Here is a 17,712-nt window from a genome sequence, read left to right on the forward strand (position 1 = left end):
AAGATATTATATTATATTATATTTCCAGCAAAGTAAAAGAAATAGTGTTATCCCTGTAACAATATTATTGGCTGATTTACTGACAGTGATAAAAGCTCTACATTTTATAAGATTATTATTTTTGTCATGCTTCAGCTGTGTCTCAGTTGTATTTACTGTATCTATTTTTAATAAATGTCCTGTTATACATACAGAGGACAGACTGAATGATTGCTGTGCTGTGTATTTATGTGATGTGTGATGGATGTTTTCATGTTTGGAAATGTGATCTTTTTCTACTGTGACACATGGTCTGAGATAAAGTCAACTGAACTGAACTACATTGAAATTATGGGATATCAGTGACATGTGACTGTGTGTCCTCCAGCTCTCTGTCAGCTGACTGGTCTCCTCCAACATGCTCCTCCTGCTGCTGCTCTCCCTGGCTACAGTCAGCCACGTGTCAGGTAAGAACACACATGACTTCATCCCCACGGCAGCCATGTTGAAACTCTACCTGCACCATGAGTTTAGGGATGTCAGCAGACCTGACAGATATCAGATGATCTGACACTCTGAGGAACAACAGAATTATTTGAACTGAGGCAGGAAGGTCATTGTCCAGCTGACTAGTTAGTAAACATTTTGCCAGCTTGTTCGTGATCATGGACCAAACATGTTGATCTGTGAGTCTACGTGGCTGCTGTGGGCTCCTTAGAGCTCTTTGTTCCTCAACATTAGTATCTGCAGCTTTTCCTGTTGTCCTGCTGACTGACTTCAGTTCACTAACTGACTCTCATCATGTCTCCATTTCTGCAGCTGCACGAACGGATTTTACAACTAGTGCTACAGCAAACGTCAGTGCATGTCCCATTACCTTTTATGGACGAGTTTACAAGACTCTATATGTGAGTAAGATGAATCGTCACGTTTGAACAGCTGTATGTCTTTGTCCTCGTTGATCCTTTGTGTCTGTAACAATGCTTCACTTTTACTCAGAAACTATTCAATGTATAAATCAAACTTCTTTTGACTTAAAATGCTCTAAAACAAGCGTCATTTCCACTGAGGATGCACGAGGAGACATGTTTTATTGTTTCAGGTTGATTTTTCTTCCTGCAGTTTCTCTGAACTTTGTTTTTTGACTGTCCTGAGAAAAGTTGATCTGAGTTGATCAAAATATTGATACGTTCATCTGAGGCTCCTTCAGTTACTAATGTGAGCTCAAAGCAATGAGCATAACTTATTTTGCGGTTGGTTCTGCTTCTCAGATGACACTGTTTGTTATGAACAGGCGGCTGTGGCTCAGGAAGCAGAGCGGCTCGACCACCAGCAGGGCTGGGGTTTCGATCCCCGGCTCTTCCTGTCCATGTGTCAAAGTGTCTCTGAGCAAAGCACTGAACACCAAGTTGCTCCCGATGGTCAAGCCGGCATCAGTGTGTGTGTGTGAATGAGAAGTAAAACTCATAAAGCGCTTTGTCTGTGAAGGTTGACAAGTGCTTTATAAATGCAGTCCATTTACCATTTGCTGGGGCTGCATGCAGCCTGCAGACACAACTCAGGGCAGAAAAAATGTCCTGCAGACTTTGTTTCCAGTGAGATAGTTAAGCAGAGAGCTCTTTGTAGTAAAGTTTGTATTAAACATTATTTATTAGAATTAGGTTTTTTTATACTTTCATTTTTATGGAAAGCACATGAACATTTTTTTTTTTACATTTATTTCTCTTTTTTACGTCATGACGCTCTTAAATGTTAGAGGTCTGTGAAGTTGGTTCAGAGTAGATGGTAGATGGCTGCAGCACAGAGACAGAGGAGAGCACGTGTTTTACAATGACTCTTTATCATTGGTCATGATGGAAAACATGTTAAAAAAATGCGCATCGTTCACTGTGAGGCAGTTTTAGCTCTTCAGCAGCTGCTGCTTTGTTGTGAGCTGTTACCTCCAACACACTTCTGTTAGGATGTTCCACGTCAGTGGTAACTACTGCGCCTACAGTCTGAAGCCAAAGCAGTACCTTACAGTGCAATGCCACCGACGGCCCCTAGATGCCGGCTTCAAAAAGAAAGAGGCTCAGCTCCCCCAGAAAGAGTCCTGAGCTCCCCCAGAAAGAGTCCTGAGCTCCCCCAGAAAGAGTCCTGAGCTCCCCCAGAAAGAGTCCTGAGCTCCCCCAGAAAGAGTCCTGAGCTCCCCTGGAAGCAACAAAATTTTGAGTTTGGGGGGTCTTGATAAATAAGTATTAACACTTCTAATGCTGCAGTGAATGATATAAAAATACATCAAATCTATTTCAAATCTGATGTCCCGTCATTTTAAAAGTGCGTGTGAAACATGGAGCAACTTAACCTGCTTGATGGACATGTTCAGGGTGTGTTAATGTGTCATGTACTTCTGTTCTCTGTGTAATTATTGTGCACAGATTCATGTCAGATCAACAATTCTCAGCATGCGGTCGGTGCAGTGTTGCTGCTGGAGCGCACATCCTAACCGTGCATTCAGTTCAGCAGCCTCTCATCATTTCTGCATTAAATCTGAGTGTCCCCTCCGTCTGTCAGACTTAGCTGCTGATCACGATCACGTACCGTCATGAAGCAGATTTCTCTTTTACAAAAATAAGATTTCAGACAATAATACATGTAAAAAAACACCCTCCTAAAATTTTTACTGGCTATGACAATAAAAATTTCTCACTAAGTGATGAGTTAATTTTTCAAATGTTTCTTTGTAAATATCATAGACAGCAATAGCCTAAATAAGTCTCTCTCTCTCTCCTTCCCTCCTCCTGAAGCTGTCCGTGGTCCAGACTGTTGCTTGACTGACGTATCGCCTTCAAAACACTGATCTGGCTTATCTTTGAACTTTATTAAATGCTGTATTTCAGCTATATGTATGTAAGCTGTCACTGATGAAAGTGTCTTATTCTTTGTTGTCAGAGAACCTTTTTACTCAGTTTGCTTTTAAGAGCAGTCTGAGTGTAATTATCAGAAATGTGATGAATGTGGGGCCTGACCAACGTGGCAGCATGTAATCAAACACATGGTCACATGTAAACACACACAGTCCATTTACAGAAGTGTCATGTAGCACAATGAACCAGCCACATGACAGAAACTTTATCCTGGTTTATTAGTCTCAGCAACTCTTGACAGTGACTGTGATCATCTCTCATTCTGTCTTCAGCTGAGGCCACAGTGGGAACATGTGAAAGGATCAATAGTGAGATCTTGGTTGTGCTCACAGTTGATAAGCAACGTGCTGCTGAAACATGTGGACCTCAGAGTTCAAACACAAGCGCAGCGCCTGCTGTCTGAAGCTTTGATTTCATTCATGGGCAGCGAACATGGAGACTCAGGCTGTTTGATTTCTGTGCACGTTGGAAACTGTTGGTTTAAGAGGCTTTTTCAAGTCCTGTTGGTTGATTTGTTTGCACGGATCCACAGCAGGTTTTGTCTGTTGCCTGGTGTTGGTTTGTGTGTGTGTGTGTGTTTGTGTGTGTGTGTGTGTGTGATAGCCTTCACCAGGGTACTGTACCATGAAGTGAGACTACTATTACTACTACTAAACTATTACTGCATCACATACTCAGAATACTTTGTTCATCATCTGATAAAAAAACTAAAATACTTAGTTTACTTACTTACTTTAAGCTGCAGTCTTATAATATTTGGGAATTATTTCTAGTGTTTTTACATCTTCTATTGTGGTCATGTGATTATATTATTTCCTTTGATTTTCACTTTTTGCTGTTGCTTTAACCAAATTCTCCTGCAGGTGTTTGGTTTCATCTCATATCATATTAAGTACTTCATTCATGGTTCTGATGATGTCACTCAATATTAACAACCCCACTTCTTTCACATTAACTCACTCGTAGCTGGAAAACCAAAGTTAACAGAGCTTGTTGATTTCCAGCTTCATGATAGCAGTTATCCAGTGAAGCAGCTGACCAAAGAGAGCCAGACTAAGCTGAACCTGCTTCATGGTTCAGGCCTCTGGTGTGTGTCAGACTGTCCGTGTCCCCGCTGGGATTCGATCCCACGTCAGAGAGACATCCAGAGAGAGAAAGAAGAACAGAACACATTCACCTTCATCAGTGTTGTTGATTTATTTGTTGTGTATCTCTGATGTTAACAGGTGAACTTGACGGACAGCAACATCACAATTTGTTTCAAAGGCCCGTACAGGCCTGGAAGCAAAAACGACTGTATTCTGCTACCTAAGGGAGCAGTCACCGAAGGATATCTGAGTACAACCCAAAGGACAAATACACCAGGATCCCATTATCATAGAGGTCTGCCTCAACTCACAGGTTCATCAACATGCGAGGTGTACATGATTACACTGATTGGAAGAATCCGGACGGTGAGTGTTGTTCAGTTTCATCAGTGTCCATCTGTATATCTCTTATAACAAATCAGTCAAAGCCTTTTCTTTAAGATTTAAGATGTTATTTCCTAACAGTGTCTGAATCTCCTGTTTTATGTTTGCAGGGTCTATTCTACTTCGCACAGTTTGGTGAACAAGGAGCTGTATATGCAAGAGCGTATCCAGCCTGGTCATCTAGTCCTGTGGTAGGTATATGTTTGATATGTTTGGGGACAAGTTAACACACACACACACACACACACACTCACACACATTTCCAGCAGTTGACTGGAAGTGATTCAGAAGTATCCAGGATGTTAACAAAACCATGAAAGCTCTGAACACTTCACAGACATGTTGCTTTATTTGGACGAGACAGTTTTAGTTCAGTTTGTCCACAAAGTTTTGTTCATATCTTCACGTGTTGTGCTTCTGTCCTGTCAGTGTGTGACAGTAACCTCTGTGATGTCGCTTCTTTGTAGGAGGCCGTTCTGCAGGTCGATGGTGTTAAAGTGGATGACTGGAAAATTACCACAGATCGTTCCTTAATCTACAAGGACATAAGTGGATGCAGACACTCAGGTTAGCAGAGCAAATAATTATTAAAGGACCAATTCACCCAAATTACAAACAGTCGTATTTCATCTCTTCCCTCTGGTGGAATCTGACCAGTCAGATAGTTTTGGTTTTATTTGTCCAGGTATTGAGCTCTCTGTCTGAGATTTCTGCCTCCACCGAACACAGTGCAGATCATTCAGTTTGTGATGCTGACAGCATTATAAGACATTTAAAACATTCAACAGCAACGTCTCTTTCCACAAACAGGGTCCATCCACACAACACACTGGAGTAGTTCCTGTTCAACTACAAACCACAAACTGAACTCCATTCACCTCCATTGTATCAGAGTGGAGGCAGAAATCTCACACGGCTGGACAGATATGATAAAATCAGTTGCTTTGTAATGTGGATGACCTGACTATTTAAACGGGCCCTCAGGGGTCCTCGAAGCCAAACGACATTATAAAGTTACTGTTAGAGTTTGTACACGATTCAGCAATCTGAGTTTTTTTACAGGTGTTCTACTTCTACCAAAAACGGGAAAATGTGAATCAGAAGACTCCCCTGTAACCTGTAGTGCTTCAGCAGTCCTCAGCACCACTCCTTGTGGCTCCGGAGAGATCTGCCAGGGCGACGGCCAGTAAATATATTTGATTCATATGTCTAACAGAATGCAGTTTTCGGTTCTGTCATCATTTAGTTCTGTGTCATAGCTCAGTGTCAGTGAGTAGTTTCCGTCCCATACATCAGTAGCATCTTTTCATGTCACTGTTGCTGTTCCTCAGTCATTTCCAAATGTCTCATCATGCTGATGATGCTACTTGTCCCAAACCTCTGTCAGATGTGTCTTGGATGCCACGTGCACTGTAACCGGCTCCACTGTCATCGATCTCGGCGGTAAAGTTGTCTCTGTCCCGGATCGCTGTGCGTACACTCTGATGTCAGAATCAGGCGTCCACCTGCAGGCCGTCTTCCAGGACCGCCGTCGTAAAGATGTTAGTTTTTTGGACCATGTGATTCTACATCTGGATGATCCAGGCGTTAACTTTCACCTGGGACAAGGTGGGAGGGTTCAGGTAAGTTATCTACAGCCACAGTTTCACTTGGAGCGAGTGACGGACTTTGATCCAGAGTCCTCCTCACATCCTCCTGGTTGTTGGATCTCGTCAGTGTTCAGAACATTCAGCTGTTACTGTGGGTTGAAGTTTCTGTTTTTGTGCTGCTGCTTTCCATTAATGTGCCAAAAGCAGTCATCATTTGATCTTTTTGTTTCGTCTGCATCCTTTCAAGCCAAGACAAGAAGTTCATAAAAAGAGGCACCCCCCAACATATTGTTTATTTCATTTTATTCCAAAGTAACACCATGGTATATGCAGACACTGTGTTAATGTTCTGAGGTAAAAATGTCCTGTTTACTCAAACGCTTATTGTTTGACGTTGTGGTTTAGTTCACAAATATTCACTGTGCTCCAGTTTCCATGATACGGTTAATAAGTTGAAAACACATATATGGCAGGATATTTGTGCGAGTTCCATAAGACTGTCTGAGATTCAGTGTGGATTGATACATTTAATAAAATGGAAGCATATCTGTTCTGTGAGAAAACACTTTCTATGTTAATTGGCCACGGCCTCTCTCTCCAGTTCACCGGCCCTCCCCCACCATGCAATGGGTGCTGGAGATAGGAGACTGTCACATCCTCATACAGACAGCTGCTGTGATGACTTCCCCCTGTCCTGTGCATAAGCATGAACACCCCCTGCTGCTGATTGGCCAGAGTAGTGTTGTGTTGTACGCTCCAAGCCACTGTGTTTACATGCCCATTTACAGAGCCAGGGCTGCGTATGGACACCATTTTTTTCAGTCCACACACAGAATGGACAGTTAGCGGACCTTGAGGAGATATTTGCTGAATTTGACAAAAAGTGCATTGGATTAGAATCACTGACTTTACTTTTAATCCTGAATGAAGCTTGCAGAAAGAGTGTATACTTTAAGTTTTACTCTATTTGTTATGCAGCAAAAACATTCACAAGCACAATATAGTATTAAGGTCCTATGTTACCTGAAACTGGAGAACATAACAGCCATCATAATTTCAATGACTGTTATTGAATGTGAAGAACATATTTAAAAATTGATTTTTGAATAAATAAGAGTCAAATTGAACGCAGAACACTCTCTACAGTTTGTATAAAAATGAGTATCAGCTGCACAAAAATAGAAAAGTTGTGAAATTTGATCATTTTTATATATTCTCATTTTGAGAAAAGTCATAATATATCTGGCTGAAAGAAAAAGTGTTTAGGGTGTTATTACTGCACTCAAATGTAAAAGCGGGTCAGATTTGACCTGGATGGTGTGTAAGGGTTCACATGACAGTTGACAGTGTTTCCTACTTAGACCACAACAGGGAGTGTAACCTTACATCTGTCACACATGTTGTACTGCAGTGCTGAGAGGAAAGGCTGGACAGAAACCTGTCAACAATGTGTCATTTTGTGTATTTTTGTGGATAAGCGAGCATAAAATGTGTAATAAGTGGACATATGTGTAGAGTTATTGCAGAGGGTCATATATATGGTGGGAAAGTTGGCTATTTATTCATGTTGAGAATGTTTTGGCAGAGGTTTAACTGTTAGCTATGTCAGCTTAGCAGCTAAGCTAACCTGTGCTAGGTGTTCAGGGACCCTGTGGTGCTGTTTTAAGAGTCTGTGCTTGAATTACCTTGTTACCAGTGATGGAACAAGGACTCAGGTCCTTTACTTAAGTAAAAGTAGAAATATCACAATGTAAAAATACTTAATTACAAGTAAAATTCCTGCATTTAAAATCCTACATACGTAAAAGTACAGAAATATTAGCAGGTACATTTACTTAAAGTATTAAAGGTAGTAGTACTTGTTTTGCAGAAAAAATTGGGCTGTGAATATATTAAATACATTTGATAAATTGCATTATTAATACTGATGAATCAGTTCATAAACAGCAATTTATTGTCATTATTTGATCTTCAGGAGTTTATAAGAGTCACAAGATAAATATGAGCAACAGTGAGATGATAGTTTGTGTAGGAAAGAAGAAAACAAAAATTCTGCTTCATAAACTGAAATTCATTTTCTGGAACTTTTCTCTCATCTTTTCGTTTCTTTGTGAAATATTGCAGTTTCATCTCTTTGGGTTTTATGTGTTTGAAGTTTAGAGCAACTAACAACTCACAGACATCTGAAAACACGATGAAAAGACACAACTACACACTGATTTCATGTTAAGTTCAGAACCGCTGCTTTAATCTTAACTAATACAGCAAAATTAACAGACTCATCTTATTTCATGTGAAGTGTTAATCTGAAAAGCAACTAAAGCTGTAGATGAATGTAGTGGAGTATAAAGTACAATATTTCCCTCTGAATTGTACAGAAGTAAAAAAAATTTAAATACTCGAATAAAGTACAAGTAATTTATATTCAAATGTAGGTTGTTACTTTTGATCACTGCTTGCTGTCATGTTTGATGGTGTGTTTCCTCCACTTTGTCCCTCTGCTGTGATGCAGCTGAACGACACAAAGCTGAGCCTCAGCAGCACGCCTGTGGAGCATCATGGTGTGCAGCTCTCTAAGGACCAAACTGGAGTCACAGCCAAGCTGGTGCACTCCAACTACAACACCTCTATCTTCTTTGATGGCTACACAGCACAGATCCACATGACAGGTACAGAAAAACATGTCCTACATGGATAAAAGAAGGCGGCAGCCAGTTTTTTCTCTGTTTGTCTCCATATGAGAAGAATGAACAACTTTCTTACAAATGTTGTTTTTCAAACTGAAACATTATTTTGCTATACGCTGATGATGCTGATTGATTTACAAAAAAGAATTTGGCCGTATGGTGCAGCAAACCCAGGCATCAACTTGAACAACCCATGTTTCTTTGCACAAAGTAAATTTAGTATGTGTTGTCTACATTATGTTTAGATGTTTATATGCTGTACATGGATGTTTATATTACATTTATATTGTGTGTTTATATTATATTATATTATTATTACTAACTCTGTTTACATTTTCTTACATTTTTCTCTGTTTAATAATAATAATAAGTTTATTTAGTATAGCACCTTCACAGAAATGAAATTCACACAGTGCTTCACAGGAATAAGAGTTAAAAATAAGACCATAAAAACATACATAGAGTAAAAACATATGCCACAAGTTCAAATTTAAAAAAAAAAACAAAAAAAAAAAAACACAGGCAGCAAGGTACCTCAAGTAGAAACACTTGAACAAATGATCATTACACGTAACACACACCGATCAGACAACTCAAAAAGATAGAAAAGCCAATTTAAAAAGATGGGTCCTCAATAGTTTTTTAAAAGCTTCTATAGAGACTGCTGACTGTATATATACAGGAAGAGAGCGTTGGAGCCACAAATGCAAAGGCACAATCACCTTTAGTTTTCAGCCACGAGCGAGGGACAGCCAGTAGGTCCTGGTTGGACGACCTAAGTGACCTAATGGCGACGTAGGGATGGATAAGTCCATGATGTGCTCAGGAGCCTGTCCCTGTAGGGCTCTATATGTAATAGCAAGAACCTTAAAAGGAATCCTAAAATGGATGGGCAGCCACTGCGAAGAGCTTAAAATAGGAGAGATGTGAGTCATCCTGCTGGACCTGGTTAACAGCCTTGCAGCAGCATTTTGGACCATTTGTAGCCGGTTCACAGATGCTTTGCTGAGACAAATGAAAATGGAATTACAATAGTCCAAACGGGATGAAATGAATGCATGGACGATCATTTCTAGTTCTGGTTGTGATACGATGGACTTGAGTTTAGCGATATTTCGTAGATGGAAAAAACATGTACGGTTCAATGATTTAATATGCTGATCAAAATGCAAAGCCTGGTCAAATATGACACCAAGATTTCTTAAATTTGACCTAACAGCTGATGAAAGGGACCCAAAACTCTTAGCTACCTTGGGAGCTATACTGTCAGAAGCAATAATGAGAACCTCTGTCTTGTCAGTATTAAGCTGTAGGAAGTTGTTTGACATCCAGACCTTAATAGCAGTCAGACAGTTGTGCAGCACAGACAGTTTATCAGGGTTATCAGGCTTAAAAGGTACATAGAGCTGAATATCGTTAGCGTAACAATGATAGGAAACATCACTAAATTTGCTGATAACCTGCCCTAGGGGGAGCATATATAAAGCAAAGAGAATAGGACCCAAAACGGAACCTTGTGGCACACCACAGTAAAGAGAAGCAGTTTCGGACATGTAAGGACCAAGAGAAATAAGCTTGTATTCTGTCTTCAACATGTTGTATCTCTTTGCACAGTGGGATGGGAGGGGGGGTTGTCAGTAAAGTGAATGATATATTTCAGTTTGGATCCATGTCTAACAAATATCTATTGTGTTTTATAAAAATACATGCTTCACAGAGGGAATAAAAGCAGCTCTCAAAGACTTATAAAGAACAGTGGAAAGAGGAAATCTGGAATAAGCCCCAACTTTCAGATGCACAGAATCATACATTACAGTTATCAGAGAGGTCTGAGGTCCTTATGTGCACGCTGGTTACTGAGGCCTTGATGTGTTTCTTGTGATTTTGGTTTGTTGAGGATGAATTTCATTTTGTTTCATCAGTTCATGTACAGCAAACTATTGAGTTCATTATCTGCAGAATTCCATGAAAGGATCCTGATTTGTTTCAGTTGACTGAAGGTGAAACTGTATGCTGAGTCTGTATTTTAAGAGATTTTTGTTTTGGTGAGATTAATAGAAAACGTGTGCTGGTTAATATTAGCATATCTGTTAGCATATGGCCCGATGCTGCTGAGGTTGGGTCTATGACTGAAGACAGTTGACAGCTGGCGTTAAGAAGGACGGGGAGCTGCTGGTCTGCTTTCTGCTCTGTTTGTACGTTCAGATGTGATCATACTGTGACTGTATGAATCAGTGGTTGACAGCTGTCCTTTAGTGAGCAGCCGTGTGCATCCAGTCCGACAATTTATTGATCTGAATCACATTCTCTCCTCAAACTGTCCAGGACCAGGTGGAAACACCCTGCAGGGTTTATGTGGCAACTCCAGCCTGTCGTTGGGTGACATGAAGGTCTCGGCGTACAGCTCCGACGAGTAAGACCACGTCACTGACTGCTGCCTCATCACTGGGCTGCATGTATACTAGTAGTGCCTGTGTGTGTTTATATGAAGGAGTGAGGCCTGGGTAACACTCCTGACTTCTGCTGTTTGTCTCCCCCTAGCTGTGAGAAACAGTACAAAGAAGTTCCTGACAGTCAGATCAACTGCAAGACAGTGACTGAACGGTGAGCAGAGACACACCTGAACACACATCAAACTCTCCTTTGATCTATAAAACAACCAGAGTTACTCTTCATCACACATTGATCTGCGAGAAAAAGAACATGTTGTTCATGTTTCATGTTGTCTGATGTGAGCAGGGATGAAGCTGGAAGCCAAACACAACTGAACTCAGATTATACACCTTTTTATTTGGGGAACAGAGTTTTTGTGTCAATCTGTCTACACAACACCTGTCCTGTTATTAGACCCAATAACACTAACCTTTGTCTTGTTCTTCATGTTAGTAATCATTGACCTTATCTTTCTGTCTGACTGGACTTGATCGTTCTCTCTCCCATGACAGCTGTAATCTCCTGAAGGAGGATCCCTTCACCTCCTGCCACAACCACACCAACCCCGAGCCCTTCATCACCGCCTGCACCAACACTCTGTGCAAATACCCAGCAGTGGACGGTCTCAACTGCCAGTTCCTGGAGGCTTACACCAGAGCTTGCAGCCTGCAAAGCAAAGACACGCTGGAGGACTGGAGGTCAAAGGCCAGCTGCCGTAAGACCGTCCTTTACTGTCATTCAGTTATGTTTTATAGGGCATGATAGGACAAGATGAGCCCAGATAACAGTGAGGACAGAACAGGAATCAAGAACTCTACTACAAGTAAAGACCTGCATTCAGATTTATAGTAAAATATGAAAAATAGAAGCAGTAGGTGCAGTGCATGTGATCAGATCAGATCTTCTGCGGACAGTGAAATGGCCGCCTTCTCTGTCTACAGTGTTCCAGATGTAGACGGGACAAAGTGTTCTTCATATTTGACTGAATAAAGAACAAAGTTTGGTTGAGCTGTGTGATAATCTTATGCACGCTGTTACTAAACTGCTCACAAGGAGTCAGGATCCGATCAGCTGTCGTTCCTGTTTATCTTACTGACTGACTCTAGTAAGTATTGATCTTTGTTTGATCTTTCAGCCTCCCCCCGGGCCTTCTGTCAGGACAAGTTCTGCAGTGCTCATGAGTTCTGTGCTGACGACATCAGTGGTGGAACCAGCTGCTACTGTCGGGCCATTTTTGGCTCCAAGTACAGATCGACAAACACTTTTGGTATGAAGACTGAAAAAGGAGACCCGTCTCACACGTGAAATGACACAATATGACATTAAATATCATAGTTTACATGTGAAAACATGAATTTATTTTGTGAGCTGGAAATACAGCATCTGACATACTGTCACATGAAGTGAGAATTCTCTGCTGGTTCATAACAACCACAGACACTTTCACACACTGGATCGATTACTAATTTTAAAAAATTATCGATTAGTGAAATATGAATCTTAGGGCCCTATTTTAACCACACAAGTACAACAACAACTGCAGGGTGGTAGGTCTTAGGCACACGGACAGTGTAGGCGTCTCTATGTGCACCTGCTGTTTTGGTTCATGTATGTGCTGCAGCACAATGTGCAAAAGGGCTGAATGAAGGTGAATAGAGATCAGCAGGTGTGATGATTATTAAATACTCTCTCAGCCAGTCACATCACTGCTCTCATAGCTCTGAAACAGCTCAGCCAATCACAGTTAAATGTGATAACAGCAGCTCAACACACAGAAGGCTTTTCTTCAGGAAATGTCTGGATGGTTCAGAGCGTTCATGACATGAACACACATCACCACAAATCTGCAGCCAAAGACAGATGGAGTAGTAGTCAGTTAGTTACTATAATAATAATAGAATAAAATAAAAAATAAACACACTGATTTGGTGAAGTTGTTTATATGATATGGGACAAATGCTATTTCAGCAATAATTCTAATGTGTCTTACCTCGTACATGTTCACATGTTCCCTTATTGTTTTACTCCTCGTCTGTCCTGCTGTCCAGGTGAGCCGACCGTCTGCAACCAAAGCTCTGCTTCACTTACTCTGGTTGGTTGTCTCCTGGAGGAAAAAAGCATCGACTACTCTGTCTTACACCTCAATGACCCAAACTGCAGAGGTCAGCGGGACAGCAAGACCCACATGGTGACCTTCAGCTTCAACAGCAGCAACGTCTGTGGGACGGTGGTCAAGGTGGGCTTCTCTTCTCTACTTACTGACTCTCCAGTCAGAGCCAGTTTGTGATCCATGTGTGACTGCAGGGGCGTGGTCAAGACCCGCCACCTCCTTTGTTCCCTGAAATACTGGGGATTTATGAAGCTTATTCTGACACACAGCCAGTCAACACCTCAACAGTGTCAGATGTTACAGTATACAATACAGTTTCTGTACAATACAATGCAATAACTAATGGGGATCTGAACAAACAAAACAACAGGTGAAATCTAAAGATGAATGCGTTACCTTCACCTGAAACCTCACCTGCAGTAACACTGTCTGAATCCCTGTGACCCTGCAGGCCAACAGCAGCAAAATCATGTACAAGAACGCCATCATGAATCGGAACAGCTCTGGCCCCATCACTCGTCATGACCAAGTGAACCTCGACTTCTCCTGCTTCTACAACCAGCCAGACATCGAGACCGTGGCCTTCAAAATCAAAGACAGGTGAGTGGTTCAACAGGAGTGGTTCACTGTCATAAATACTCTATTATATCTTTACATAGCAAATAGTTGTTTGCTGACATCTAGTGGGGCTGAATGTTGTATATTGCACCTTTAAATAAAGCTATGAAATGCTGAATCATGGATCTTTGGGATCAAATTCAGCTGTTTTCCCTCTTAATATGACTTAATCCATTCACCATTCACTGATTTTCATGTGCACAGTTTAAGTGACTCTCAGCTGAAAAATTAAGGTTTCATGTTTCCTGCTGAATGTGAAGTGAAAATGTTACAACTGAATTTAAAACGGGAAGTTTGAGTTTCACTGTACTTAAGCTTGTTGGAGGCCTGTGCTGAAGTGTGTGTGTGTGTGTGTGTGTGCTCTGCAGCTCTGTGGTGGAGGAGATTGTATCTGGAGCATGGAAATACACTCTGACCATGAAGGCCTACACTGATGCTGGCCGCACTCAAGCTGTGGAGTCCAGCACAGAAATCCAACTGGAGGAAACCATCTGGGTGGAGCTGAAGACGGACGGGCTAGATGACAAACTCGTCGCTGTGGTGACCGACTCCTGTTGGGCGACCAATGAAGCGTCATCCAGCGGGAGTCTGAGATACGACCTGATCATTAAGGGGTGAGAGACTCAGAGGTGGAAGCCAGTCTGCAGCTTTTCACTGCTGCTTTGACATTTCTCAGTCAGTTCTATACGAATAAGAAGCGAGGATTCATTAAGAATCCTGCTTTCTGATTCGACTTATCGACCACTGAAAGCAAAGTCTGGTCCTACCACACTTCCCTCGACTCTGTCGGTTACCTAACAGACAACAGAGTGTTGTTGAAGAAAATCACTCAAGTCCTTGTTCAAAGGGGGAGGGGGGGGGGGTTGTTTTCAGGGGTTAACAATTGTTAACGTCAGTGACTAAAGATACAGGAAGCTATCGCTGCTTCACAATAAAATGTCATGTTTTCATTACTAGAAGCTGAGCTGTGACAGAATTCAGGTGTTTCAGAGATGGATGAAGAAACACTGAAGACCCAATGATCTCTTTATTAATGAATAAAAATTTAGTCTTAGTCTGGTTTTAAACATTTTTCTTGCTAAAATGATTCGTTAAGAATCAAAACCAGCAGCTAGTATTGCTTCGGTACTTACACATTATCCATTACTCATTATCTCTGTTTATTTTTACAAAACATCTCAAACATATACTGGTAACTTCCAGAGTACAGTGTTTGACTGTTGGACAACTGCAATGACAAAAATTGTTACATATAATATTTTTGCCTCTTTATTTTTCTTTCATTCTCAGTAGCCTTTCCATCCCTGATTATTTTTATATAAATGTAATTATGTTTATTTTGTTTTTAGGAGACCTCTTTGTATAAGCTTTTAGCTTCATACCTCTCACCTGCACACACCTTTACTTTAGATTAATGTATAGCTGAGTCTATGCAGGTCTGAGTGTGTTTGTATATATGTGAATGTCTTTGTATATGTGTCAAATCTTTAACCATTTTTAGTTGTGCTTTTTAATGTGCAAAAACAAAGAATAATAAGAGCCAGAATCAAGGAGCAGAATCAGAGTCAGAGTCCATAAAATAGAAACTGTCACTAACTCTCAGCAGAGAGACGTGCGTTCAGACTGAGTCAAATGCAGACGAGACGTTCAGGGGAATCTGTGATTCTGGGGATGCTGATGCAGCTTCTAACATCTGGTGTGTTTTCTTGTTTCTGAGCAGCTGTTCGAACCCTGCTGACCAGACGGTGAAGGTGCAGGCTAACGGACTGGGAACATCCAACTACTTCTCCTTCAACATGTTCCAGTTCTCTGGGAAGTCTGGTGACGTCTACCTGCACTGCAAACTCAACCTGTGTGTGAAGAAGAAGAACAGCACCTGCGCCCCGGTACGCCTGCTTCACAAATCTACTCACAGATACATGCAGAACAGCTGCCATCTGAACACACTTCATTAAATACATGTTCTCATGATGGGTCGATCACATCTCAGATGATCAATACCATGTTCGATTTCAGTGGTTACATGTCCCAGTACATTTTGACTGACTTCAACTAAAGTATTTATATTTTATTATTATTTTCAGTATGTCATATATGTTTTCTTTCTATCAGAAGCTCCAGTCAACTAATATCAGTGTAGGACTGACTGAAATCTAAATCTTCATCTGTGTCTTTGTCTTGAATTTTGTCTCAGAGCTGCAGCGGAAGTAAGAGAAGACGCAGATCTGTCAGGACTACATATGAGGATGTAAACCCAGCCTTCATCACCATGGCCTGGACTAATTAGGTAAAAGCTAAATGCTGATTTATGTCACTGCACTGCAGTTTGGGAGAAAAGACATCAGCATCACACAGCAGAGACTAATAACTAATCCTCTGGTTGTCTTCTCAGGTTGTTTCCATGGCAACTCGGACGGACCTACAGACTGTCGACCTTCAGCATGATTCCAGACTTTTGCTTCATCCTGATCAAGAGCCACGTTTCCTGAAAAGATTAGCTCAGTTGTTATTGCTAATGAAGCCACGCTAGCACAAAGCTGTGATAACTAAACACTCCTGATCCTCCTCCAGCTTTGATTGGCCAATTCAGTCCAGTTTAAAGTTAAGAGTTGAGTTGGTCCAGCAGGAAACAATCTGCAGCTCACATGAACTGTGTGAATGAGGACATTCAGCCCCCATCAGCTCTGAGCATGTTAGCGTGGATCATGTGTCAGTAACAAACCTGAGTAAATCTATGATGGAACGTCTCTGCAGAACATGTTGCTGTGCCTTCCTCAGTGATTTACACTTTAAAAAGACCAAACAGGCAGCAACAGAACGGTTGATCTGAATCAGGTTCATGTCTTCATATCACACAGACTGCACCTCCTTCATACAGGATCTCACTGTTCTGTGATTAATCAGACCCAAAACATTGGAGCAACTTTTCTGCAGTTAAGCATTTTTTAAATAATCTACTTATTGTTACGGTGAAGGCAAACATATTATAACCAAATTATTACATCCTCAGTGCATCTACACTCCTAATTACCATCGTCAAATATTATGACAGGTTACCGTTAACAACGAAGCGATCTTTCAAAGAATCATCTGAGTGCTGAGCAGCTTGTTGTACTTCAACCAAACACTTCATGGTAACAGTGATGAGCCAGGAACTGAGATCAGAGCTGAAACAGCATTTCCCCTCTGAGAGACAAACCACTTTAATAACAAGAATCTCAATTTACTCTCAAATAATGAAAAACAACTAATGATTGATCCAAAGTAACTCAGATGTAGACATGGAAGGATTTACGGTGACCAAAGTGAATGTTTTCTTTCTTGTGTGCACTGACTAAAACAATGATGAATGAAGGGTTTTAAAGGGTTTAATTCACTACGCCTTACTTTCCATTTATTGTGGTTTCTGTATTAAACTAATGAAAACTATCTAATGGAGTTTTTCCACCAAAAAGAATGTGCATCATCCAAAAAGTCTGAGCACTGAAGGCTGTCAGATGTTGTATCAGAAGTGAAGAATAGGACACCAGTGTCCTGGTCCAAAAAGCAAGTTTATTGATTATCTGGAAAACCTGAAAAACTCAAACCTGAATAGAGTTGACCTGGAAGACACAGTGGATCCAAAGCTCATGGAGATGTTGTGCTCTGAAGTGTCAGTAAAGTTTTTCAGAGAAGTGGAGGACATTTATTCCATCCTGATGGCACTGGTTAGATAAGAGACAGTCATGCATACCATAGTATAACCTTCCTCTTTTCTATTTCTTTTGTATTTACTCTGGCTTGTTTGTGGTGAACAGCAGCCTGGAGACCATCATCAGCTTGTGCCTGTAACAGAATATCAGATCATGCTCAGTTCAGTCTCATTTATGGAGGAAAGTCACTCTTGAGCCCTGAGAGAAGGTTTGCCACAAAAAGGTT

At 41.0% G+C, this 17,712-nt stretch overlaps 1 protein-coding gene across 1 annotated transcript; it reads left to right on the forward strand.

Moving 5' to 3' along the window:
* Positions 1 to 4,696: 4,696 nt before the first annotated feature.
* On the forward strand, positions 4,697 to 17,076 carry LOC122992692 (alpha-tectorin-like). Its single transcript, XM_044366563.1, has 15 exons — positions 4,697 to 4,720; positions 4,825 to 4,924; positions 5,420 to 5,543; positions 5,745 to 5,979; positions 8,459 to 8,615; positions 10,959 to 11,046; positions 11,175 to 11,237; positions 11,579 to 11,781; positions 12,202 to 12,333; positions 13,115 to 13,302; positions 13,628 to 13,776; positions 14,163 to 14,408; positions 15,515 to 15,680; positions 15,989 to 16,081; positions 16,187 to 17,076. The coding sequence occupies exons 1-14, from the start codon at positions 4,697 to 4,699 to the stop codon at positions 16,079 to 16,081; spliced, it is 1,968 nt and encodes a 655-aa protein (XP_044222498.1). The 3' UTR covers positions 16,187 to 17,076.
* The last annotated feature ends 636 nt before the right edge of the window (positions 17,077 to 17,712 follow it).

Source organism: Thunnus albacares, chromosome 11 (genome assembly GCF_914725855.1).
Source record: "Thunnus albacares chromosome 11, fThuAlb1.1, whole genome shotgun sequence".
NCBI lineage: Eukaryota > Metazoa > Chordata > Actinopteri > Scombriformes > Scombridae > Thunnus > Thunnus albacares.